Genomic DNA, 26899 nt, shown 5'->3' with positions numbered 1-26899 from the left:
AAATTACCTGACTGACTGGGGGGAGAAAGACTTGCCTGTAGCTGTTAGCAAAAAGGACAAACCCAGCCAGCCAATGGATTCTGTTAAGCAAAAGAGCTCAGATTTTGACCCTGTGGAACAGAGAGAAAGGGAAAAAGTTTATCATGCTAATGAAAGCCACAGGTTAACCCTAAAATGCCAAAATCCCAATGGTATTGAGCCAAAGGCGTGGCATGAAAAAATGATTGTCAATGTACACCTGCAATGAATTTGATGTTAATATTAATGCTAATGTTAACTCTTGTGACTAATGTGTTGCTAATACCAAGAACTGTAAAAATTTACAAGGTGCCTAATCTTTTGGAAAAAACCCTTGAACATGTTAAGAGTGGTACATAAGAGCACACTTTATGTTAAAAGACGTAGTGATACTAATATTTCAGAGTTAGTGCCTGTAACTAATCTGGAAATTGTACACGGAACAGAAGACATTGCAGACCTAATGTGCAGTATGAGAAGGGAAACTGAGGCACACTACCATATTGGTTTCATGGCTAAATGCCAAGATTCCAACACTATAAAGAACGTTAAGATCTACATTGACTAGTTCTTAACTGGATTCCAAACATTTGCCAGAGCTCTCTCTCTCTCTTTAACCTAAGCAAGTCAGCAACTTTGGGTCTCCGGGATAGATTCTGACCAAGGTAAGGGTCAGTCACCATCTTTCTGGAAGGCTGTGGGTGAGAAAGATTATCTCAATCAAAGCCTTGAATCAAAACTTTCTAGATTTAGATTTTGACTTTTAGCTGTGTTTTCACTTTTGTTTGCTGGTAACCATTTCTAACTTGGTCTCTTATATTTGAATTCACTATAAATATTGTCTTTTTTGTTAATAAATTGGTTTTATTTGAAATCTAAAGCAATCCAATGCTGTGTTTCAACTGAACTGTTTGGTAACTCCAGTTTAACTAGCAAACCATTGAATATTGACTCTGTAGAGGAGCAATGAACCTTTAATAGTTGAACTGTCCAGCAGAGGGCAGCACAGTGCAGAACACAGGTTTTGGGGAAAATTTGGGACTGGGTGTGTGCTGGGGTCAACCTGCAAGTAGCAACCAAGGCTGGTGGAAGCCGCAGTGTGGCTGGTGTGTTGCTGACAGGCTGCTGGGGTCAGAGATACGGGACCAGTGCTGCATCTCTACACAGACACTCAGGGTGTAGCTCGCATGCTGCTAGGCTGGTTGTGAGTGACCCAGGTTGGGAGCTACACCAGCAAAGCATTGTAAGGCACACAGGGTTATGGAGCAGGCAGTGACTCAAACCCTCACTGGTCTGGATTGCACCCCAGAATGTGACAGACCCTCCCCCCACTCCCGATGAGAAACCTGGACTGTTAGAACCCTTGGACTCCCAGAAAATCCACATTCTCCCCAACCCTGAACCTCTAGGCCAGTGGTCTCCAAACTTTTTTGATCACACACCCCTATCAGTAAAAAATTTTTGAGCACGCACCCCCTGCCGCGCCGGCTCTACCATTTTTGCTGAAGCACACACACACACACATGCACACACACACACACACACACACAAAAATAGCCGCTCGGCCTCCCACCCGAACTGACGACGCAAAATAAAGAAATATTTTTTTTAAAAGCACTCCTCCTGCTGCACACCCCCAAGGATCTCCTTGCGCACCCCCTGGGTGCATGCACCCCACGTTGGAGACCACTGCTCTAGGGCACATGCGGAATCTGTGGCCTGCACGAGGTGTGCACCACCAGGGGTTCAGGATGACCAATGGAGACAGTTGTTATCCGGGGGCATTACGAGTGTGTAGGTTGCTACTGTTCATGCCCAAACACCCAAAACTGGGGATAACCACTGGTGGGGTGTAGGTGTTTTGCTGTAGCAGGGCACTCACCACTGGGGCTCAGGACACAGTCTGGAATTTGGTAAACAAAGAAAATTTCCAAGCATGTGTATCAGTTAACATGGAGTTAGTATCCCTTTCATATCCGTAATGTACTAACATCAAATTATAACTATTAACATCAGCGTTTCCTCTTCAGGACTATTTAGAGGTTAATAAATGGAGAAGAAGAATCTCACCAACCCAGTGACAGAATTTGTCCTCTTGGGCCTCACCCAGAGTCCTGAGCTGCAGCAATTCCTTTATGTGGCTTTCTTCATAATCTACATGAACACCTGGCTGGGAAACTTCATCGTCATCACCACTGTGATCAGTGACCACCGGCTTCACATCCCCATGTACTTCCTGCTGGCCAACTTGGCTTTCCTAGACCTCAGCGACTCATCAGTCAATACTCCAAAATTGCTATCAGGTCTCCTCTCACAGCATAAAACCATTTCATTCTATGAGTGCATTCTCCAGATGTTTTTTTTCCACTTCATTGCTGGTGCTATGGGGTTTTGCCTTGTGGGGATGGCAATTGATCGGTATGTGGCCATCTATAAACCACTGCGGTACTTGACTATCATGAACCAGCGTGTGTGCGTGGGGATAATGGTACTGGCATGGCTGGGTGGATTGGCCCACTCTGCTGTTCAGATTGGACTGCTCCTCCAGTTACCGTTCTGTGGGCCGAACGTCCTGGACAATTTTTACTGTGATGTCCCACAGGTCATCAAACTGGCCTGCACTGACACTCAGTTGGCTGAACTGCAGATGATCTTCAACAATGGAGCAGTGATTATAATAATATTCATCATTCTGCTTGTTTCTTACACCGCCATCTTAGTCAAGATCAGGACACACATCACGGATGGGAAGCAGAAAGCTCTGTCCACCTGTGGAGCCCAGATTATCGTGATATGTTTACAATTCATACCCAGCATCTTCATCTATGCTCGGCTCTTCAAGAACTTCACCCTGAATAAGGTGATCTCAGTCATTTACATTGCAATCACCCCAATGCTGAACCCGATGATCTACACGCTGAGAAATGCCGAGATGAAGAAGGCCATCAGGAGGCTGATGAGCAGAATGCTGTGCTCAGGGAAGGAGATAAATTATGTCTCTATCTTTCAATGTCCATTTGTGTTAAAAACCAGGGCTGGTGCAACCATTTAGGCAAACTAGGTGGCCGCCTAGGACGCCTAGTGGTTGGGGGTGCCTAAAAGCCCGCTCAGGCAAGGAGGTGAAGGTGAGCTGGGGTGGGGGGGCATGGGGGCGTGGGGGGGCCACCCTCAGTAATGGGGGGAGCGCACAGGAGAACCGCTCCCCGCCCCAGATCACCTCCACTCTGCCTCCTCCGCTGAGCACACAGTTCCCGCTCTAAGTCTCCTCCAATCGGCGCTGCAAGCCTGGGAGGGGAGGAGAATTAGAGCGGGGTCGGCGTGCTCGGGGAGGAGGCGGAGCAGAGGTGAGCTGGGGTGGGCTCCCCCGGGCGGGGTTAGCTGCTGCGGCGGGCGGGGGGGGGAGTCTCCCAGGGCGGGGTTAGCTTTCTAATGAGAAATCCATGAAAATCAATATCCTCTTTACAAAAGTCTGTTGAATAAATTATGTATCATAATGAATGCACTGATTGTGATGAAGAAATTTCTATCAAACGTTCCAACAGAAAATAAGATAATTCTTTTACTTTATGGCTAATTCTTTATCATATATATATATATATATATATATATATATATATATACACACCACTTATCTACATTTATTGTGTCAAGTCTAATCAGAATTTTTTAATAAGATAAACAAAACCTACCTTCAAAAATAATTGATTTTAGTTATGTCTAAATTACATTTCTATCTATAAATTCACAGGTTAAACTGAAGTTATCTTTATTTCCCTTTTCTTCTAATCCCGATATAGAATGGGAGTAGAATAGGAAATATGTTTGATGGATTTTCTTAAAATTATCCTTTTCATTCAAAATATACAAATTTTGATTTTTCCACATTTACTCCTTTCTTTTCTAAGAAAGAAAGAAAGTGAAATTTATATAAAGCGGGGGGGCAGGAAGCCTTTGAAATTATACTATAAGAAAAAAAACACAGTTCTTTACACAAATTTCAAAATAAAAAATATTTTTGTAAATTTTAAAAAAAAATGTAGGGATTCTTTCTCATCAGTTTCTATGTCTTTAAAGTTTAATTCCTGAAGAGACTGTTGTGCACTGAAAAATATTTAAGTAAAAATTAGCACTTCTTCCTGAATAAAGCTCTGGGAAATGAGTATCACACTTGGATTTTCTAATCCAAAAATGAGTTAAAACTGTCTGAACTCCTTTTAGACCTCCTGACCAACTCTGCACTGAAAGAACAGCTAAATACTATTTCTGGCAGTAATATCTGAAAAAGTGCGGGTATTCAGTGGAGGTGCATGGGGGGCAGAGAGAGAAGGGGTCGGGGTGCAGAAAGGCCACTGAGGGCAGGCTGTGGAGGGGAGGGGGCTGCACAGGGGTCACGGAGAGCAGAGTGTGGAGGGGAGGGGGCTGCACAGGGGTCACTGGGGGCAGGATGCAATGGGGAAGGGGGATGCACAGGGGTCACTCAGGGCAGGGTGTGAAGGGGAGGGGGATGCACAGGGGTCACTGGGGGCAGGATGCAATGGGGGAGGGGGCTGCACAGGGGTCACTGAGATCAGGGTGTGTAGGGGAGGGGGCTGCACAGGGGTCACTGAGAGCAGGGTGTGGAGGGGAGGGGGCTGCATAGGGATTACAGGGGCAGGGTGTGGGGGGGAGGGGGCTGCATAGGGATTACAGGGGCAGGGTGTGGAGGGGAGGGGGCTGCACAGGGATTACAGGGGCAGGGTGTGGAGGGGAGGGGGCTGCATAGGGATTACAGGGGCAGGGTGTGGGGGGGAAGGGCTGTCACGGAGTCACCAGGGCAATACTCTGGAACTGCTCCCTACGAAGCCAGGCAGGACTCTGGGGCGTCTCCTCTCTGTGATCAGACTGTCTCCGGGGCAAGAAGCTTCCACAGCTTCCACCTTCCTGGGTCTGACCTCAGAGCATTCAGCTTCCCCTGCCCCACCGTGCGCTTCCCGCAGCGAGTCTGCCTCGGCGGGGTCCTGGGGGGGCCAGAGGGCCCTGCCCCCCGACTCCGCAGTCAGACGCGACTCTCAGCCAGCCGGTAAAAAAGAAGGTTTATTAGTTGACAGGAACACAGCATAGAACAGAGTTTGTTATTACAGGAATCAGTGACTTTCAGCCAAGTCCATCTTGGGGGGAGGGGAGCCCATAGCCAGGGCTCTGGTCCTCCCCCTGTGCCCCAAGCCAGCGGAGACTGACTCGCTTCCAGTTGCCTGGTCCCTGCCCTGCCCGTTGCTCCTCCTCCGGCCTTTGTCTTGCTTCCCAGGCCAGAGTCACCTGGTCCCACCCCCCTCCTGGATTTCAGGTTATGAAGCTGCGGCCATCGCATCCATGCAGGCAGCTGGAGCAGCCTCAGCAAAAGTCACACCCAGCATTAATTTACTGATTTAGTTGGGGACTGGTCCTGCTTTGAGCAGGGGGTTGGACTAGATGATCTCCTGGGGTCCCTTCCAACCCTGGGATTCCATGATTCTATGATTCATGCAAAACAGTAAGACTCACAGACAACATAACAAGGGAAAATCCCCATTTCATCACTTCTCTCCCCTGAACTGAGCGGGGTCACTTTAGCCAGTGACCTCGGGAAGTTCAGGCCTCCTTCTCCGGGACAAGCATCAGCTATAACATTTGCATTCCCCTTAACATGGACCACCTCCATCTCATAATCCTGGATGGCAGACTCCACCTCAGGGCTTGACGTTGGTCCCTCTTATCTGATGCAGCCACGGCAAGGTGTGTGGTCCAGGTACAATGTGAAGCGCCACTTAAATAGATCCAGCTGCAGGCTTTTAAGAGAGACAGGCAGGCTGAAGGCTCATAGAGGTGCCTACAGCTTAACCCTGAGAAAGAGTGGACCCCCAGGAAGGGCTGTCACACTGAAGGGTTCCTCCCAGGGACTGTGGGGAGCAGAGAGAGCACAGCCTGTGAGTCTGTGACCACTTGGGATCAGCGTGGAGATGGCCTATAACCACCTCGGGTTATTGATTTAAAACTGTGTAATGGGCCAGTTTCCCAGTCGGGCACGAGAGAGACTGGGAGGAGCCAGGCAGCCCCAGGGCCCACACTGGTTCCTGACCCAGCTTGGGCCGCGAGAGAGGCTGGGAGCAGTCAGGCAACCCCAAGACCTGTATCATCTCCTGATCCAACTGGGGCCACGAGAGAGGCTGGGAGCAACCTGGCATTCTGGAGACCCGTGTCCCCGACCAGCCAGGGGTCTCCACCGGGTTCCCCGTCGGTGGATCTGAGACTGAGGGAATTGGAGCGCCGAATGAAGGAGTCAGAGGACCATGAGAGGTAGGGAAGGCATGAAGCAGAACAGCAGGAGAGACAGAGGTAGCATGAACTGGTTATGGCCGAGTTGAGAGGCAGAAGGACCCGCCGAGGGGTGAGTGGGGATGGACCCCGGGGGGCCAATTCAGCAGGGAACCTCGACACTAAATTGCTGCCCCAGGTTAGGGGGGGGGAGCTATAGATGCCTGTCTCACGGCCTTTGGGGAGGCTGGCAATTGGAACCAGGCTGGCCCTGAGGAAAGGCTCTGGCATCTAGCCCCCTTCCTGGGTCCCAAGGCCATAGAGCTGTTAAGCCAGATGGGTGGGGTGGCCGACTGGCTCTAACTCCCAGCCCCAGCATATATGTCTGCCAGGAGTCTCCTGGGCCGAGGACCCTCAGACTCCCAGTGGGAGCAGAAGGTGATAGTCATTGGGGAGACATTCCTGTGGTGGCGAGATCCAGGGACAGAGAGAACTGTTGTCAGGCCCTGTGTGGTGCAGCCTCATGAGATGCTAAGGGGCTGTGTGACCTGGGTGAAGGTCCCAGGGATGAAGCCCCTCGCCCTGCCTATGACACAGGCGGGGTCGGGCTGGCTGGTAGTTGGGGTTCTCCAAGCTTTCGGCTGTGAAGTCCTGTTCGGGGATGACTGTGTCTCTTTGGGACAGGATACAGGCCCTGCTCCTGTAAGGGCCGAGGATTTGAATTTGAATCCAGGGAACCAATTGGCTGAGACTGAAGCAGTCAGTGAAAATGCAAATGATCTGGCTGGCTGGCAGGAGGAGCCGCTGGGCTCAGGATACCTGCCTGTCTGTAACCAGAGCCCTTGAGCTGAGTGGGACAGAAAGATGCCCCCCCCCACCCCCACACACGAGGGACGTGGCTTACGCTGGTTCTGGTGCTGTGAGCAAAGCCACGGGCTCGCTGCCTGCCCTCACTGGGACAGCAGGGGTAAAGCTGAGCCCAGGGGGATCGGAGACCCCAGTTGAGCGTGGGGATCCACAGCCAGGGTGGGACAGCTGCCAACCAGGGCTGCCTTGTCCAGAGGGGCAAATGGCCTGAAACAAGGGGAAAGCAGCCTTGTGACTCCTGCCTGTCCTAGAGGAGCCTGTTCAGAAGGTGGCCTTGGGCTTGGTGAGGGACTGATGGGCGGGGAAGGCCTCCCCCGATGGAAAATCAGTGGTGGAGCATGTGCTGACTTTCCAGGGAAAGCTCGCTGAGCTCCTGGGTCTTCATGGGCATGGGGGCCTCTCCCATGGTGCTCGTCTCCAGGAAAGACGGGTCTATCCGATTCTCTGTGGCCTATCGTAAGCTAAATGCCATCACCATATCTGGTGCCTGCCCATACCTAGGCCTGATGAGATCCTAGATAAGTTGGGGGCGGGGGGCGGGAGACTCAGTACCTCATGACCAGGGATCTCAACAGAGGCTACTGGCAGGTGCCTTTGGATCCAGATGCCAGGTTGAAACCTGCTTTTGTCACCCCTCTGGGGCTGTACAAGTCCCTGGTCCTACCTTTCAGCCTCAAGGAGGCACCAGTCACCTGCCAGCACCAGGTGAATCAGTTATTGAGGTGGATGGGGAATTTTACCCTACCGTACATGGATTATATTGGTGTCATTAGCCAGACCTGGGAGGACCATGTGTCCCAGGTGAAGAGGGGGCTGAGTCACCTCCAGGATGCAGGGCTGACTGCAAAAGTTGGGACGTGCAAGGTGGGGATGGCAGAGGTGTCGTACCTGGGCCACAAGGTGGGAAATGGATGATTAAAACCAGAGCTGGCCAAGGTGGGGGCGATCAGAGACTGGCTGCTCCCCAGACTAAGAAACAGGCCCAGGCCATTATTGGGGTGGTGGGGCACAACCAGAGGTTTGTGCCCCACTTTAGCTCTGTATCAGCTCCCATCACTGAGCTATGCAGGAAGGGGAAGCCAGACAAGCTGGTCTGGACCAGGCAGTGCCAGAGGGCTCTCTGCACGCTGAAGGAGGATCTGGTCAAGGGCCCGGTGTTGGGAAACCCAGACTTTGACAAGCCCTTTATGGTGTTCACCGATGCCCCAGACACAGGACTGGTGCGGAGCTGGCACAGGCCAATGCAAAGCGGGAGAAACACCCCATCATGTACCTGAGGAGGAAGCTGCTGCCCCGGGAGCAGGGCTCTGCGGCCATAGAGAAGGAATGCCTGGCCATGGAGTGGGCTCTTAAAAGGCTACAGCCGGATCTATTTGGGCGGTGCTTCACGGTGTACCTGGACCACTCGCCCTGCCGTGGCTGCACCCGATGAGGGGGCCAAAGCCAAGCTCCTGAGGTGGAGTCTGTCTCCCAGGATTAGGAGATGGAGGTGGTCCACGTTAAGCGTTGGGCAAATGTTATGGCTGATGTTTTGTCCCAGAGAAGGGGGCCTGAACTTTCCCAGGTCACCAGCTGAAGTGACCCCACTCAGTTCAGTCTTGAAGGGGGGCGAGATGGGACAAAGTGGGGATTTCCCCTTGTTATATTGTATGTGAGCCTATGTGAATCTTACTGTATTGCATGAATGCTGTGTGTGCCTCAGTTTACCTTGTATTGCACCAATGTCTAGGTGGTGGGAATAAGGGAATGAGACTTATGCCGAGGCTGCCCCAGCTGTCTGCATGCATGCTATGGCCGCCCCTTCATAACCTGAGACCCAGGAGGGGGATGGGACCAGGGATACGAGGGGGGGTGGGCTGCACAGGGGTCACTGAGGGCAGGGTATAAGGGGAGGGTCACTGATGTGAAGGTGTGAGGGGGAGGGGGATGCACAGGGGTCACTGAGGGCAGAGTGTGGATGGGAATGGGCCGGGCAGGGGTCATTGGGGCAGGGCATGAAGGGGAGGGGCTGCACAAGGGTCACTGATGTGAAGGTGTGAGGGGGAGGGGGCTGCACAGAGGTCACTGAGGGCAGAGTGTAAAGGGGAGGGTCACTGATGTGAAGGTGTGAGGGGGAGGGAGATGCACAGGGGTCACTGAGGGCAGAGTGTGGATGGGAATGGGCCGGGCAGGGGTCATTGGGGCAGGGCATGAAGGGGAGGGGCTGCACAGGGGTCATTGAGGGCAGGGTGTGATGGGGAGGGGGCCGCACAGGGCTCTCTCAGGGCAGGGGTGAAAGGAAGGACGCTGAGTCGTGGTCACAGGTGACAAATCTGAAGACTCTGCCCAGCAGCCCAGCGACGGTCCATAGCAGCTTGCGGCATACGGGCCCTTGGCAGGGAATCGCTAAGGGCAAGGATTGAAGAGCCAGCTGTTATCCTGCCATGAGTTCCAGGACTCCGTTTGTGGGGGTGCTTGTGATTAACTGCTCCCTAGTTCCATTGACTGAAGGGTGAGTTCACAGCTGTCATTCTCAGTGATCTCTGTGATTCATCCACTCATCAGGACCTCTCCGTTTCATGGTTCAAGGCAGCAAAAGGAAACTAGGGTAAAGGGCTACAACTTGGAACCCCGTGGTGCAATGACCCCAGATGTGGGTCACTAATGCTGCCCTATCCCACCATGAGGCACACCAAACTTGAAAACAATCCGAGTGACCATGTGGATTTTAGAGCGCTTACAAGAGTTAAGCTTTAAATCACATAACATGGCTGGAATGGAAAGCCAGGGCCCTTTCTCTGTCTTGGTGCCTACGGACTGTTCACAGTGAATCTTTCCTTAAATACAGTGAGGGACCTGAAGCCTGAGGGAATAAATTGGGCAGATGGAGACCTTTCTGACCCGTATCACATTAATGATTTGTGCACAAAAACAGCCCTAGAAACTTTTTCTCTCTGCAACCCCCTCACTCAAATGACTTTTTGGAGAAATTGCTTTTTCCCCCAGGACTTTTATCTCTATAACTCTTAGCTCAAATGACCCTAAATTTGGGTCACTAACCCTACCTTGAACCCAGCTGAAGAGCATCAAATTTCAAAGGAATTTGCCTAAGCATGTCAATATTAGTGTTCTTCGAAAGGTCAACTTTTAAACTGTGTCACAAGCAATTTTGATTATACTGCTGCTGCTGCGCCCCCATATTAATCAGTTCATTTACCAGCTGGGTACACATCTCACAGGTTTCTGCCTATTAACCATCATCTTGGAATATTAAAACAGGATTTGGGTGTTAAACCATGAGAACTCAGATGGAGGAATAAACATCACACTAAGTTTCACACTTCAGATGTTCAGCTCATGTAAATTGGCCCAGCTCCACAGCACTATGCCAATTTACACCATCTGGGGATCTGGGCGTTTATGTTTGTTGAGCCTCTCTGCCATACCTGCAACCAGTATGAACTAAACATCTTAAAATGTCATGCAGCATTGCACCTGCAGCCTAATGCGCCTTCAGGGTTGTTTGAGGTAAGGAAATAATACAATTGCTGAGAAAGCAAGCAAGAGAAGTTGGATCATTCATCTCAATACGAACTGAAGCTCAGATAAAGAAAATCTTAGCAAGACTGAATTCTTCCAAAGTTCTGCCCTGGTGGGAATTAATCACAGCATAACCTTTAAAAGTTACATTCTTGTAATTAATCCCATGGGACAAAGAACTAAGAATGAATAAACAGGTCCGGTACTTGTGACTCATTGGTTTAAACTCACAGGCAAAGAATTTAAAACTGTGTAATGGACCAGTTTCCCAGTTGGAGTAAATCAGCCGTTGCTCCATCAGAATCAAAGGGCCAGATCCCCAGGTGGTGAAAATAGCCGTAGCTACTACGAAGACAGTGGAACTTTGTCAATACACACCAGCTGAGGATCTGGTCCTTAGTTTTTAGTGTGTGCCTCTGGGTTCCTCTTAATAACCCAATTCAACCAGCCAGGGCAGGCTGAGCTGTGGGCTCCTCTGATGGCTGCATCCCAAGAGCTGTTGATGCAATGCAAGGGAACGACATCTCTGCTCTGGCAGTGGCAATGATGTGGCGTTAATGAAGGAACAGGCTATTCCAGGACAGCTGTGTTTCTGGTGCCTCTGGGCTCTGAGCTATTCCAGGTCACATGATGCTACAGTAAATATATTTTTTTATTCTTCCAACCTCTCAGGGCACCCTTTGTGCCTCAGCCCTGCCTTGTTTTTCGCCAAGGGTCCTTCCAGGGATGCTACCATTGTGTGAGATCCAGGGCAGGTGCTGTTCCCCTCTCGGGGATTGGGCTCAGCTAGGGCCCGTTGTCAGGGTGGTTTGCTCCAGAGGTGAGAGCAGAGCTGGGTTCACAGCCCTGGAGACCATATTCAGACATTTAGTCCCAGAGCAGGGACATCCTGCGCTGTGACCATCTCTGGAGCCTGCACAAGCTGGGGTCAGCTCTAGAGATAGGAGGGGCCTTCAGTCCCTCATCCGATTTAGTCCATCTCCTCTCGGCCAGGAGGGGAGCAGGGAGCATCCATCTGTGGAGTGGATCCCTGTCTGCTGGGAACTGCAGAGAGACCCAGGAACTCCAGGGGAGGACACGGAAAGGGCTGTGGGCTAATACAGTGATGGGGGCATCAGAGACAGACAGATCAATAATGACAAAATAATCACAACCCTGGAGGATCAAATGCTTCGCTAGCTGTGAGAAATTCCACAAAAATCTGCATCGTAAGTTTGCTTTTTCAACTGAATATGTTGGTGTTTTAATACACAGGGCAGATTTAAGAACATAAATACGCATGACAATCAGAACTCTTGAAGTCTTTTACTATCAATTTAATCTGGCACCAGTCAGACTGATTTATTTGTAAATTTTTCTAGCAGCAAAAATAGACTTTTCATCGAAATTGGGAAAAGCCAAACATTTTTTGTCATTCTGGGAAGTGAGAACAAGGCAATTTTAGGTAAGAGCTGTTGAAAACTGAAGAGTTTTAGCCTCTGCTATCCTTGAAAAACAAAATAGATATGGAGGATAGCAGAGATTTTCCATCAACATGTGTTCAATTGAAAACCCAATTTTCCTTTGTGATAATTAAAGCCAAAAAAGTCTGATTGTCCTTAATTGGAAACTTAGATTTGTGCTAGGATGCGGAAAATTAATAGTTTCAATTCATATTAAAATTTCACCCCCAAGTCCCTCTGCCCCATCCTCTATTATTTCTGTTACAAAGGGGTAGTTGCAGGATGGTTAATCTGAGTGAGAAGCGAAGTTAACAGCCAGAATATATTTTAAACATACTAACAACTTGAAGCGAAAACACAGAGTCAAAGCTCCCAGCCAAAACCTTTCCATCTTGACCATGCCCTAGGACATCGCCACTGTAGTCTCTGTCCCACACTGCAGCCAGGTAAGCGGCAATGCTGACAAGACGTGCTCAGAACATACACATAGTAAGACACTGGCCATCCACCCCACAGCTCCCAGTCCTAGAAGACAAGCCAGAGAAAGGGGTGTGGGGAATCAGTGGTAAAGGGAAGAGAAGTGACTGTCCCAAGGTCACACAGCAGGTCAGTGGCAGAAACAAGAACAGAACCCAAGTCTCCTCCCTGTACAGACATAAAGTCGCAGAGGGAAAGGATACAGCACAGTAATGGAGGGATGCTACTAGTCCGTCATCACCCAGAGATGGAAATGCAGTGGGATTTGGCGTTTTAAATAATAAGAACATAAGAACAGCTGCACTGGCTCAGACCAATGGTCCATCTAGCCCAGTTTCCTGTCTGTGACAGTGGCTGGTGCCTGAAGCTTCAGAGGGAATGAACAGAACAGGGCAATTATCAAATGGTCCATCCCCTGTTGCCCATTCCTAGCTTCTGACAAACAGAGGTTTAGGAACACCCAAAGCATGGGGTTGCATCCTGACCATCTTGGCTCTTAGCCATTGATTGACCTATCCTTCATGGACTTGTCTAATTCTTTTTTAAACTCAGTTATACTTTCAGCCCTCAAAAGATCCCCTGGCAATGAGTTCAACAAGTTGATTGTGCGGTATATGAAGAAATTCTTCCTTTTGTTTGTTTTAAACCTACTGCCTATTTATTTCATTGGGCGATGCCTGGTCCTTCTGTTCTGTGAAGGGGTAAATACCACTTTCCTATTCACTCTTTCCAGAACATGCATGATTGTATAGACATTTATCATATTCCCCCTCAGTCATCTCTTTTCTAAGCTCTAGTCTCTTTATATCTCCTCATATGGAAGGTGTTCCATGCCCCTAAGCATTTTTGTTGCTCTTCTTTTCAAATTCGAATATATCTTTTTTTTTTTAAGATGAGGCAAGCACAACTGCACACAATATTCAAGCTATGAGCGTACCATGGATTTATATGCCGGCATTATATTTTCAGCTTTATTATCTATCCCTTTTCTAATGGTTCCTAACATCTTGTTAGCTTTTTTCACTGCTACTGAACATCGAGCAGATGTTTTCAGAGAACAAACCACAGTGACTGCAAGATCTGTCTTGAGTAGTAATAGCTAAAGTAGACACCATCATTTTTTATGTTTAATTAGGATTATGTTTTCCAGTGTGCATTACTATGCATTTATCAATATTGAATTCCATCTGCCATTTGATTGCCCATTCACCCAGTTTTGTGAGATCCCCTTGTAACTCTTCGCAGTGTGCTTTGGACGTAACAATCCTGAGTAATTTTGTATTCACCGATGTGATAATGCATCTCACTAGTGCTCTGACTCACAGAGGTAAGGAGCACTCTCAACTTCTAGTCTGTGGAAGTGACAAGAACTGTGCACCTTTGACATTCCCATCATGGGATATTAGGGAGAGAGAATTAGATCATTTTCTCTGTCAGTCTAATCTTGCCCATTGCCCTTGTCCTTCCATCCACAGGCAGGACACAACGAATGGAGAGGGAAATGTCCAACCGAACTACCGTGACCGAGTTCCTTCTCCTGGGATTCTCTGACGTTCGGGAGCTGCAGATTTTGCACTTTGTGGTGTTTCTGGTGATTTACCTGGCAGCCTTGATGGGGAATCTTCTCATCGTCATAGTTGTTACCTTTGACCACCACCTTCACACCCCCATGTACTTCTTCCTGATGAATTTGTCCATTCTAGACATCGGCTCCATTTCTGTCCCAGTCCCCAAATCCATGGCCAACTCCCTCATGAACACCAGGTCAATTTCTTATTCTGGATGTGTCACACAAGTCTTTTTCTTTATATTCTTTGCTGTAACCGAGTACTCCATACTCACCGTCATGGCATACGACCGATACGTCGCCATCTGCCAACCATTGCACTATGAGAGAGTTATAAACAGGAGAGCTTGTGTCCAAATGGCAGCCAGTGCCTGGATCAGTGTTTTTGTCTACGCTGCAGTGCACACCGAGAACACATTTGCACTATCCTTCTGTGGAGGCAACATGGTGGATCAGTTTTTCTGTGAAATCCCCCAGCTCCTCAAGCTCGCCTGCTCTGACTCATACCTGCATGAAACCGGGGTTATTGTCTTTAGTGTTTGCTTAGCCTTCAGCTGCTTTGTTTTTATAGTTGTGTCGTATGTTCAGATCTTCACCACAGTGCTGAGAATCCCCTCTGAGCAGGGCCGGCATAAAGCTCTCTCCACCTGCCTCCCTCACCTCACTGTGGTCTCCTTGTTCTTTTTCACTATAGTCTTTGCCTACCTGAAACCCACTTCCAGCTCAACATCAGTGCTGGATCTCATGGTGGCTGTTCTCTATTCTGTGGTGCCTCCAATGATGAATCCCATCATCTACAGCATGAGGAACAAGGAGATCAAAGCTGGCCTGAGGAAACTCATGGCGGGGAGGTTATTCACCAAAAATGAAGTGTCCATCTTTCGTCTTTGATCTCGATTTCTTTCTGTGTTTCTTTTTAAATATAATAAAATGAAAACATTATTGTCTCCTTGAAAACATGTTTTGAAATCTGCTTAAGCAGAAAGGGGCATTTACACTGGTAAAAATGCAGAGTCAAGACAATGGACTTACTATATATTTACAGCTGTATAAATAAGATCAGAATCTATCTATCTATCCTGTATTGCCACCCACCATCACACCATCTCAGCACCTTCCACCTACAATGAATAGCCATAATCAAGTTCCCAATGGACTCGATGAGGTCTCTGACCCTTTTCCTTTTGGGGGTATAAATGCTGATTTGGATACCATGACTTTTGGTGAATTGTTTGCTTGTGTGACAGAGTGTGGTGTGATGGTGTCATGTTGTGAACTTTGTTGTAGTATATGTGGAAATATTGTCACGGTAACAGGACAAGTCAGACCTGGCTCAATGGCAGCCTATTGTGCTGCATTCAAGTCAGCTGCCCTGCCTGGGAGAGGTCTTTGACACCTCATTGAAGGATCGTCATTGAGAGCCCATCAATGCTAGTCTGCGGCCATTGATCTTTATTGTGTCTCTGCTAGTTGCCCACTCCCAGGGAAAATGATTTTTCTATACAGGGGGCCCACAGGCATGAAAGTCAGAGATGGAACTTCACAGTTTGAACCCATGGCCAAGAGACTGGGGCCAACTTAACAGTGCAATGCCCCTGTTGGGGTCGCATGGGGCCATCCATGGCCACGTGTAATAAAGACTTTCAGAAGCAAGATGGCAGAAGGGACTCTGCCAAGTTTGAAACACGGATGAACCCTGGACTCACAGATCAGTCCTGGGGAGGGGGATTCTCAGAACTGTCTTGTTTTACAGATCTGTGTCTGTCAAGGGCTTACAGCATAAAGTTTCCCTTTGCTACACCCATGTTCCTTGCCTTCCTGCCCTGTTCTTCTTAAAGAGGTTTAGCTAGAAGCCAAAAGGGACCACAGGCTAGGTGAAGCTCTGGTGGAGTGTGTGAGTGACTGGGGGCTTGGGAGAACTCAGATACTGGTTTTGAACTCTAAGGGAGCTGGACAATGGCCTCCCACAGTCAATGGAAGGGGATCAGAGTGTTCCCTAGAGCCCCAGAGCTAGAAACACTGGTGAGACTCTACCCAGATGAAGTTGCCTTGGAAGTACGTGGCTCCCATTGATTGGGCCCTCTTGCAAGAGACAGGTGACTGGACAGCTGGATAAGCGCCACGTTCTAACACCTTCCTTATCTGTCTTTTGTATTGTTTTATTGATCAGTTGGTCAATTTGGTTTCGTTCTTTTATTCTTTTGGGGGAGGAGAGGGAAATGATTGTTACATGGGGTGTCAATATTTGGTCTTGTGGTTGGGAAGCCAATGTGTCAGCTCTTTGATATATCTATTTCCTGAGCAAGCTGAAGGTTTGCTTTCCACAATGACCAAGACATGGGAAGGAGCCTCTGTAGCTTTCTGCATGGCTGTTTTCCTACTGAAAGGATTATTTGGATGGTGCTGGGATTGTATTGTATTAGTAATGACATGTTAGGGGCCTTGCCCCTTGGATAAGTGCCTAATTTATTCATTTAGATGGGAAAAATGGGCTGAAGGTGTTAACATAACCCAGTCACTGTCCAACACTAAACAGTTTTAATCAAATTCCGGAGCTTGGTGTCCAGAGACCACAGCCTGCTTCTCACCATGGCAAACACACCACTAAAAATCAGGTTAACTTTTTATTAAATATCCAGACAGGAAAGGAAACCACTCACAGTATTTGAAATGTAAAGTATTAAGTCAGGCTTTCATTTTATCCACACCCCTTGTTTTTTTCCCTTTAGCTGGAGGCAGTTTTTAAAAGGAACCCCCCTCACTCCCCAGCTATTTGGCAGTCTCTTAGAGTATCAGAGGGCTTGTTTTCACTATGGGGAGATCGACACAGGGATTGATTTAGTGGATCTAGTGCAGACCTACCCCAGTCCTCCACCTCTCTGAGAAGAGTAAGGGAAGTCAACCAGAGAGCATTTCCTGTGGATGCAGCGCAGTTAAGAATCCAGGGTAAGTTGACTTACGTTATTCATGTAGCTGGAGTAGAGTAACTTAAGTTAAATTACCCCGGTAGTGAAGACAAGTTCAGGGATGGTAATAACAATGCTTTTGAGGAAAAGAGAAGAAGTTGGGCTGGAGCTCTCATTGTTGCTGTTGCTGTTACTGTCCCGTCTTAGAAGCAAAAGCCTCCGAGTTTGTCAGTCCCTTCAATGGTATCAAAGATGGAAATAACTGTGATCCCAGGTGGTGGTTGGGATTCAGCTGGAGCCGGTAGGGGTGGCGATGTCCTCTGGGCTCTTCTCTGTTGCCCAGGGTCAGGATGACGAAGGCCTGGGGTCCCAGGAGACAGTAGGCGTGGCAGCCATGATGGTGAAGCTCAATCCGGAATCCTCCATCTGTTCTTCTTTTTCTTCTTTCTGTACTTTCCTCACCACATTCTTTCTTTCATTTAGGGCCCAGAAAGGGAGTGATGGGAACAATAGTCCATTCCCCCATTATTTTCTCCTCAAATAAGTCTTAATATCCAGCATACCAATTTTGGATCATTAACTTTCTTAGTGAACGGAAGGTTTATTTTCAAAGATAATTGGAGTTAATTCCTATATACAATGTTTTACTATTTCTATCTTCACATGTTAAACTTCAATTCTCTTTGGCTGTCATTCCTCTCAATTCTGATGTAAAAGTGTGTTTGTAAACAGAGATGCGCAATCTTTGTTATGATGAAAAAAGTTGCTTTTTATTGAAATAAATAAAGTGAAATAAAGTGAAAATTTTATCAGACATTTTCCAGAGTTTTGTGAGGATAAAAATAAAAAGTTGAAAATAGAATTAATTTACTCTTTGGGTTTTCTTTTCTTCCACTTTTTCTCCTCCCCGCCTTCATTTTTCCTTAGAAAAAGAGAAGAATGTAAAAATAGAGAAAATGGGGACAGAAGTAGTAAAAAAAAATGTTGTGTAAAAAATGTTTTTTTCGGGAAGTAAGTTTCAAAACCTTTGAAATGAAAATGTTTTTGAAATTGTTCTGTAGATTCGTGAAATATTTTGTTTTTCCCAATCAGCTTTATATTGATAACTTTTTAAAAAGTTACATTAGTTAGCACCTGTTCGTAACACTTGTCCTTGCCTGATAAGTAACCCTATTTAGGAATTTATTCATTATGCTGTATTTAATAAATCTTGGGTGCCATATATATAAATGCTAACATGAGCATATATAGCCTTGGGAAACTAATACGTGATGATTGTTATAGCAGATGTTTTCTGTTGGGGAATCAACATGGAAGAGTGATTGTGGGATATGACAGGTTTCAGAGTAGCAGCCGTGTTAGTCTGTATCCGCAAAAAGAAGAACAGGAGTACTTGTGGCACCTTAGAGTCTAACAAAGCTTATGCTCTAATAAATTTGTTAGTCTCTAAGGTGCCACAAGTACTCCTGTTCTTCTTTTTGTGGGATATGAAATACCCACTAAGAGATATTAACTTAAAGAATTGTTAGTCCTCCCAGCTGTAAATAATCAGGCCTTCAAACACAAATCAGGTAAACTGAGAATGGATAGAAATGACATCACAACATATGTTTCTGGGAGAATATTCCTGAGAACAAGGTTTCCTTGTCTGACAACCAATATAATAATACTCAACTCAACCTTCTTTTCTTCACTCAACCACTCAGCAGGTGAGTTGGGTGTTGAAGAGAGAATAGGCCCAACCCATCTGTACCTTGTCACCAGCCTCTCAGTGGGGCCTGATAGAGGACAGCTGCTCTTTCTAGAGAGCCAGAGGGAAACAGGAAATAGGGGGGGAAGCTGTGGCAGAGGCTGCAGGCTCAGTGGGCTCCTACAGGAGACAGACTTTTGTCCAAGGGGAGAGCAGAAGCAGATCCTGGGAAGGGATGAAAAGCTGCTCCCAACTTGGAAACTCGAAGATAGACAGACAGGGAGACCTCACTGAGGAGGGGCTGTGTCCGGCTTGGGACTGGTCTGGACAATTCTTTTGTGCTTATTTTGAAATGTATGTTAATAAACCAGACCCCAACAAGGGACCCATAAGCCAAATGGAAGTCGGGCACTGCAGAGCTATCCCAAGCCACCAGGGGCCCTCCAAACTACCCTTTCCTATCCTAGCTACATAATTTATGGATATTGATGTAGACCTGAGAAGGGTTTGTTTCATCAAGGGTGGAGACTGAAGACTGGCATTCCCAGAGGGGCAGAGTTAAGGTTGCAAGAGGAAATCTGCCTTTACTTTTCCCCTTAACTTCTTTCAAGGGCTGCTTGGGATTTTTCACATGAGAGATTCTTCCCTTGAAAAATGTGATTTCATCAAAACTGACATTTCCTGCTGGGCAGCTGGGAGCCTTGGAGATGGGCAGACAGCATGGGCATCTGGACAGCCAGGCAGCTGAGGAATCAGCCAACTCACAGAACCACAGAACCATAGAATCATAGAATATCAGGGTTGGAAGGGACCTCAGGAGGTATCTAGTCCAACCCCCTGCTCAAAGCAGGACCAATCCCCAACTAAATCATCCCAGCCAGGGCTTCGTCAAGCCTGACCTTAAAAACCTCTAAGGAAGGAGATTCCACCATCTCCCTAGGTAACCCATTCCAGTCCTTCACCACCCTCCTAGTGAAAAAGTTTTACCTAATATCCAACCTAAACCTCCCGCACTGCAACTTCAGACCATTACTCCTTGTCCTGTCATCTGGTACCACTGAGAACAGTCTAGATCCATCCTCTTTGGAACCCCCTTCAGGTAGTTGAAAGCAGCTATCAAATCCCCACTCATTCTTCTCTTCTGCAGACTAAACAATCCCAGTTCCCTCAGCCTCTCCTCATAAGTCATGTGTTCCACCCCCCGAATCATTTTTGTTGCCCTCGGCTGGACTCTTTCCAATTTTTCCACATCCTTCTTGTAGTGTGGGGCCTAAAATTGGACAGAGTACTCCAGATGAGGCCTCACCAATGCTGAATAGAGGGGAATGATCACGTTCCTCGATCTACTGGCAATGCCCCTATTTATACAGCCCAAAATGTCGTTAGCCTTCTTGGCAACAAGGACATACTGTTGACTCAAATCCAGCTTCTCATCCACTGTAACCCCTAGATCCTTTTTTGCAGAACTGCTTCCTAGCCACTCATCCCTAGTCTGTAGCAATGCATGGGATTCTTCCGTTCTAAGTGCAGGACTCTGCACTTGTCCTTGTTGAACCTCATCAGATTTCTTTTGTCCCAATCCTCTAATTTTTCTAGGTTCCTCTGTATCCTATCCCTACCCTCCAGTGTATCTCCCACTCCTCCCGGTTTAGTGTCATCTACAAACTTGCTGAGGGTGCAGTCCATGCCATCCTCCAGATCATTAATGAATATATCCCACAAAACAGGCCCCAGGACCAACCCTTGGGGCACTCCGCTTGATACCGGCTGCCAACTAGACATGGAGCCATTGATCACTACCCATTAAGCCTGACAATCTAGCCAGCTTTCTATCCACCTTATAGTCCATTCATCCAGCCCATACTTCTTTAACTTGCTGTCAAGAATGCTGTGGGAGACCGTATCGAAAGCTTTGCTAAATTAAGGAATAACACGTCCACTGCTTTCCCCTCATCCACAGAGCCAGTTAGCTCATCATAGAAGGCAATTGGATTAGTCAGGCATGACTATCAGAATTGATACTGTCAAGTTGAAGTCAACCAGGAGCCTGCCTGGTCTCCACTGAAAGTTTCAATTTAATCAACACATTCCCATGAAATCTTCTTATTCTGTAAAAGCAGCATCTTTCAATGGAAAATTGTTCCATAGGGTAATTTTTGGCCAGCTCCAATCATTATATTTTAACATATTTATCCCGCTAATGGGATGATGTGCAAGTTATTATCAAGACCACTCAAGAGAAGAAATGAGAATCCAACCTAGAGGTCTTCAGCTTCTCCGCTTAGCCCATTATGTGAGAAAGACTTTGGGTGAACATTGCATATCAAGCTATAGTAGTTAGTCCCTTACCAATAATGATCAATGGGAAATTTGGGTAAACAAGAAAATCAGGTTTTTACCCCCAGGACATCACTGCTTTTAGTGATAAATTATTTATTGCTTCAGATTTACCAGCAGTATCATCCCATATTAAGCCAACAGCTAACCGATTTGGATACTTGGAGACTTTCTAAGGGGTCCTGGGGTTCTACCTCTCAGTCTTATCAAAAAGATGACTGAGAAGTGACTTGATTACAGCGTAGACCTTCCTTCATGCGGAGAAAGGACCTAGTACTAAAGGGCACTCTTAATTTAGCAGGACAAGAACCAGTGGCTGGAAACAGAAGCCAGACAAATGTAAATTAGAAAAATGGGGCACAAGTGTTTAACCTTGAGGGCTTGAAGGGGGACACTGACTCCACACTGGCCGGAAAGAGGTTAATGAGGACCTGGGAGCTCAGTCAGCCCTACCCTATTACACCTACGAGAGAGGTCAAACCTGGAGTGAGGAATTAATAGAGGAAAAGCCCAATACAGTAGGGGATGAGCAGGAGAAGGGATGGTTCTCCTGTGCTAGCAACTTGAAGGAAGGGCTGGCTGAGGTCAGAGAAAAACTATAGATTGCGTGGAGGAAGGCTAGTCTGGGGCCAGAGGATGTCCTGAGACTGATAAATACAAAGAGCCTCTTAGGGGCAGATAACCCTGGTGTAGGACCTCTACATTAGCTTTGTTCACCATAACAAATCTTCTTTCCTTCTGGGACTGTGGAGGAGTGGGCCCAAGAAGGGGCTTTGAGAAAGGCCTAGGAACAGGCTGAGTTAGAAAGTAGCCCAGGGGGAGGCAATGGGAGTGAATAGACAGAGCTGAGCTGCTTACGACAGGGTCCCTGGGCTGGAACGCAGCGTAGAGGGCAGGCCGGGGTTCCCCTACCAGCCTGCCGAGGATGGTGGCACGAAGACCCGCAGAGATGAGCTGGAAGGCCAATGAAATCTGAAGTCAGACTGAAGATCTGGTGTGCAGCTGCTGAACTACTGTTGAGCTGAACTGAGTTTATCTCAGAAGGGGTGAGATTCTATGTGATTTAGCTGGAGGGCCTAGTCACGAGAACTAGACCACCGGAGAGTGGCCAAAGTGATAGTTGGCACGGGGTGCTGAAGAAGAAGACCCTGCTAGGCCATGCCCAAACATGAGGAGGCACGCCAGCCAGGGAGTCACCCTTCCAGAGAAGATGATTAACCATTGGAACAAGATACCAGGGGAAGTGGTGAATTCCCCACCTCTCGAGATCTTCAGATCAAAAACAGATGCTTTTCTGAAAGTTGCTTTAACCAATCACACATTATTCGACTAAATACAGAGTTAACTGGGTTAAAAGTAATGTCCTGCTATGTACAGGAGGTCAGAAAAGATGATTCAATGTCTCTGCTGTGAAACTATGAACCTTCTTCTAAAGCAGTTGGTACTAGCCAGTTTAGAGACAGAAGAGTGTGTAAGGTGGATGACTGACCTCCTCTAAAGTGGCAATTCTTATGTTCCTTAGCACTGGTAAAGAGAAACACCTTCTTTGAAGCTAGAAGTTCTCCTATCTCCGCAACTTTCTCACTCAGGTTAGGAGTTTACTTGTTACACTTGTTTGTAAGTTCTAAAAATAAATGCAGTATTAACTCTGTCTTTGAGGCAGTTGAAAATTCCCATTAGCAGAAGATTCCAGGTAGTTGTGGCTCTCTCATGTAACGAATAAGAGGAGGCAGTCACTTTTGGGATCAGTTAAAAGCCAGCAGTGCCAAGTAGGAGAATGGAACTGGGGGTCCTGCGTAGAACTCTCAGGTCTCTTTACTGAGGTCCATGAAGATGATGGTGATAGACTCTAGATCCTGTATCGTACTCTGTGAAAGACTGCATGAAGAGGTCACATCAGAGAGTCCAGCTTTTGTTATATTTGTTTTTGAGGAAGCACAAAGCTTCTCATCAGATTCACAGAAGGTATGTATATTGTCATGAATGATGTGTAACAGATTTCTTTCTGTGAGACACACCCTGAGCAGACAGTTTAGATGCATGTAGAACACCCTGGGTTTACTCAGCCCTAGCCAGATAAAATGGCAGGAATTTCAGAGGATTTATGATCATTTGTATATCCCCAGTCATTCACTGCATAAAAGCCAACCTCCAGGATTGTTGTTGGTTAAAGCCCAGAGGTCAGTGAGACCCCAGAAGGAGGTAGAGAAGGTTTTCCCTTTCCTTCATCCATCTATCTCTCTTTCTTCATTAATTTGTCATCAGAGTGCTTTTTAGGTTACAGACGATAAAAGCAACCCTATAACACATGAGCTTACAGTTTGATATGACTGAAATAATGTAATTTCTAGCTGACATGAAGAAGAAATAGGCAAGTATTGTATCTGATATTTACATGTCTAGGATTTGTAAACCTGTTAAAACACCCTAAAAAAAGACATAGAATAACAATCAACCTACTAATATTGTACTGCTTAACTAAAACTTCACATACAAATTCACCACTAAGGAATCAGTAAACAATTCAGAGATGTGTGTCACAAGGAGATAGAATCATAAACCATAGAAAGAGTTGGAAAGCATTTTGAGATGTCACCTAGTCCACCCTCCTGTGCTGACCATCTAGACCATCTCTGACAGGTGTTTGTCTAAGCTGCTTTTCAAATGTCCAATGACAGGGATTCCAAAACCTGCCTTGGTAACCTGTTCCGGGGCGTAACTACCCTTAGAGTTAGAATGTTTTTCTACTATCTAAACTAAATCCATCTTGCTGATTTTGATGGTATTTGCAGGGGAAAGGTCATAGAATATCAGGATTGGAAGAGACCTCAGGAGGTCATCTAATCCAACCCCCTGCTCAAAGCAGGACCAATCCCCAGACAGATTTTTGCCCCAGATCCCTAAATGGCCCCCTCAAGGATTGAACTCACAACCCCGGGTTTAGAAGGCCAATGCTCAAATCACTGAGCTATCCCTCCCCCCAAAGTGTAGAAATCCCAAAGAGCCTCTCCCTACCTCTATAACCAGTTTAAACATCAAATAAAATAAAGTAACACCCCCACCCCTCCACAAATGTACCTGTTTCATGTCATGTCCCACAGGCTACTATTACTGCTTTTTAATTATTACTTTTCTTGACAAACCCCATGGCAGACACAACAGAGGGAAATAAAACGTCCATTACTGGATTCATCCTCCTGGGCTTTGGGAATATCCATGAACTTCAAATTCTTCTCTTCCCGCTGTTTCTAGTGATCTACATTGTGACTGTGGCTGGGAACATCCTCTTCATTGCACTAGTTTTGGCTGATCAGCACCTTCACAGCCCCATGTATTTCTTCCTGGGGAACTTGGCCTGCCTGGAGACCTGCTACAGCTCCACCATCCTGCCCAGGATGATGGCAGGTCCCCTGGCTGGGGACAGGACTATTTCATTCAATGGGTGTGTCACACAATTTTATTTCGTTGGTTCTCTGATTGCTACAGAATGCCTTCTCTGATCAGTGATGTCTTATGATCGATATTTAGCCATATGCAATCCTATGCGCGATCCAACCTGTGTGAGTCACAGGTCTTACCTGAAGCTCGCAGGTGGCTGTTGGATAGGTGGATTCCTAGGTAATAGCATAAATATGTTATCGATATCTCAGTTAATATTCTGTGGGCCCAATTGTATTGACCATTTCTTTTTGTGATCTCATCCCCCTTGTAAAACTCCTTGTAAAACTCCCTGCAATGACCCTCACCTGATGGAAATGGTGACTTTCACACTCGGCTTGCTTTTCTCACTCGTCCCATTCCTGCTTACCTTCATATCCTACATCTGCATCATCTCCACCATCCTCAGAATCCCGTCCATCACCGGGAGGCGAAAGGCCTTTTCCACCTGCTCCTCCCACCTCATCATGGTGAGCATTTATTATTCAACTCTGCTGACTGTCTATATGTTCCCAACCACCGACATCCTGAGCGACTTCAAGAAAGTTCTGTCTGTTGCTTACACAGTCCTGACTCCCTGGTCAATCCCCTCATCTACAGCCTGAGAAACAAAGAGGTCCAGGAGGCCCTGAGGAAAGCTTGTAGAAAGTTCATGTTTGGACCACGCTAACCTGTCAATTTCCTTGGGTTAAAATAGATATAACATGGGTTGGGGTAGGCCCTGAAGCGAATCCTGCTGTAGTCCCAGGTCGTGTTTCCCTGAGCTTCATTGGGCTTCATGTCCTGCTCTTAAAACAGTGTCTCGCACCTTTCCAGGCGACTTTACCCCCTTCAGGACTCTGATTTCTCTTGCCTATCTCCAAGTTTCACCTCACTTAAAAACTGTTTGCTTACAAAATCAGACATAAAAATACAAAACTATCACAGCACACTGCTACTGAAAAACTGCCGAGTTTCTCATTGTTACCATAAAATTATGAAATAAATAAATTAGAATACAAATATTGTTCTCACCTTTCAGTGTATAGTCTATAGAGCAGTATAGACAAGTCGTTGTCTGTATGAAATTTTAGTTTGTACAGACTTTGCTAGTGCTTTTTATGGGGCCTGTTGTAAAACTAGGCAAATCTCTAGATGAGCTGATGTACCCCCTGGAACACCTCTATGTACCCCCAAGCTGCACATGGCCCTGGTTGAGAACCACTGCTCTGACAGCCCTGGGAGACAGGCAATTTTGGCAATTAATTGTCTTTGACTACTAGCAGTAAATATGCCCAATGGCTTGTGATGGGATGTTACATGGGGTGGGATCTGAGTTATTACAGAGAATTCTTTCCTGGGTGTCTGGCTGGTGAGTCTTGCCCACATGCTCAGGGTTTAGCTGATCGCCATATTTGGGGTTGGGAAGGAATTTTCCTCCAGGGCAGATTAGCAAAAGCCCTGTCTTTTTTTTTTTTTTCCTTCCTCTGCAGTGTGGGGCACGGGTCACTTGCTGGAAGATTCTCTGCACCTTGAAGTCTTTAAACCATGATTTGAGGACTTCAATGGCTCAGACACAGATTTGATACAGGAGTGGGTGGGTGAGATTCTGTGGCCTGCTTTGTGCAGGAGGTCAGACTAGATGATCCTAATGGTCCCTTCTGAGCTTAAAGTCTATGATTCCATGAAAATGGACAGGCATCTTGATAGACAGACAGCAAGAAAGACAATTAGATGGATGGACAGATGATTATACAGATGGACAGTTGGATGGATGGATAAAGAGATGATTAGGTAGATCAGTGGGGATACATGTGCATGCTCTCTGTCTCGCCCCGACCCACCCCACATCAGACAGTGTGCTCCATAAGTGCCCCAAGGTGCTCATTTCTATGGGTCAGAACCCAGAAGTTTGTTCACACTCCATGTCTATTGTCCCTTCATGCGGCATCTGAACCTGCCAGGAAGGAGGCCAATTGGTGTGGTCCACATGTGGCTGTTTGTCCAACTAAGGGCAGGGCTGAATGACCAGGGCTGTGAAATTCAGTTCTGGATTCTGAGACTCACCAGGTTTATTGGGGGTGTTTGGATCTGAGTTTTTTGTCTCAGATCCTGAAGTCCAGGAAGCTTCATTCAGGTCCGTTGCTGCTGTGGATTAGACTGAGACCAGCAAGTGATTCCCAGAGCGGCTGGACAGAGCTGCAAGACTGTGGCAATACACACTTGCTGCCAGTGATGCAGATAGCCCCATGGATGTCTCAGACAGGGGTGCATCTAGCATCAGTCAGTTGAAGGCGCAGCTCTGTGGAGAACCATTGTGCCTGGACATCAGTGGTACGGGCAGCAATCAGGAAGACATTTGGAACATCCGGCTAGCTCCTCACTCTCG

The 26899-nt window shown here is 47.1% G+C and overlaps 3 protein-coding genes and 1 pseudogene across 3 annotated transcripts in view; all 4 read left to right on the top strand.

The window, feature by feature from the left end:
• Positions 1 to 26899, top strand: part of LOC135975228 (Fc receptor-like protein 2) — a 154335-nt gene that overhangs the window by 28008 nt on the left and 99428 nt on the right. The gene's annotated exons all lie outside the window — the stretch shown is intronic.
• On the top strand, positions 2053 to 3257 carry LOC135975508 (olfactory receptor 4D2-like). Its single transcript, XM_065566725.1, has one exon. It carries the CDS (start codon positions 2069 to 2071, stop codon positions 3068 to 3070), a length of 1002 nt encoding a protein of 333 aa, XP_065422797.1. The 5' UTR covers positions 2053 to 2068; the 3' UTR covers positions 3071 to 3257.
• Positions 14095 to 15051, top strand: LOC135975507 (olfactory receptor 14A16-like). The gene has a single exon (XM_065566724.1). It carries the CDS (start codon positions 14095 to 14097, stop codon positions 15049 to 15051), a length of 957 nt encoding a protein of 318 aa, XP_065422796.1.
• Positions 24204 to 25400, top strand: LOC135975106 (olfactory receptor 6N1-like; annotated as a pseudogene).

Source organism: Chrysemys picta, chromosome 13 (assembly GCF_011386835.1).
Source record: "Chrysemys picta bellii isolate R12L10 chromosome 13, ASM1138683v2, whole genome shotgun sequence".
NCBI lineage: Eukaryota > Metazoa > Chordata > Testudines > Emydidae > Chrysemys > Chrysemys picta.
The sequence above is the reverse complement of the archived record's forward strand: the minus strand, read 5'-3'. Positions and strand labels throughout refer to the sequence as shown.

Excerpts from the sequence above, each read along its gene's own strand:
- LOC135975508 (XM_065566725.1), top strand. The coding sequence starts at position 2,069 with ATGGAGAAGAAGAATCTCACCAACCCAGTGACAGAATTTGTCCTCTTG.
- LOC135975507 (XM_065566724.1), top strand. The coding sequence starts at position 14,095 with ATGTCCAACCGAACTACCGTGACCGAGTTCCTTCTCCTGGGATTCTCT.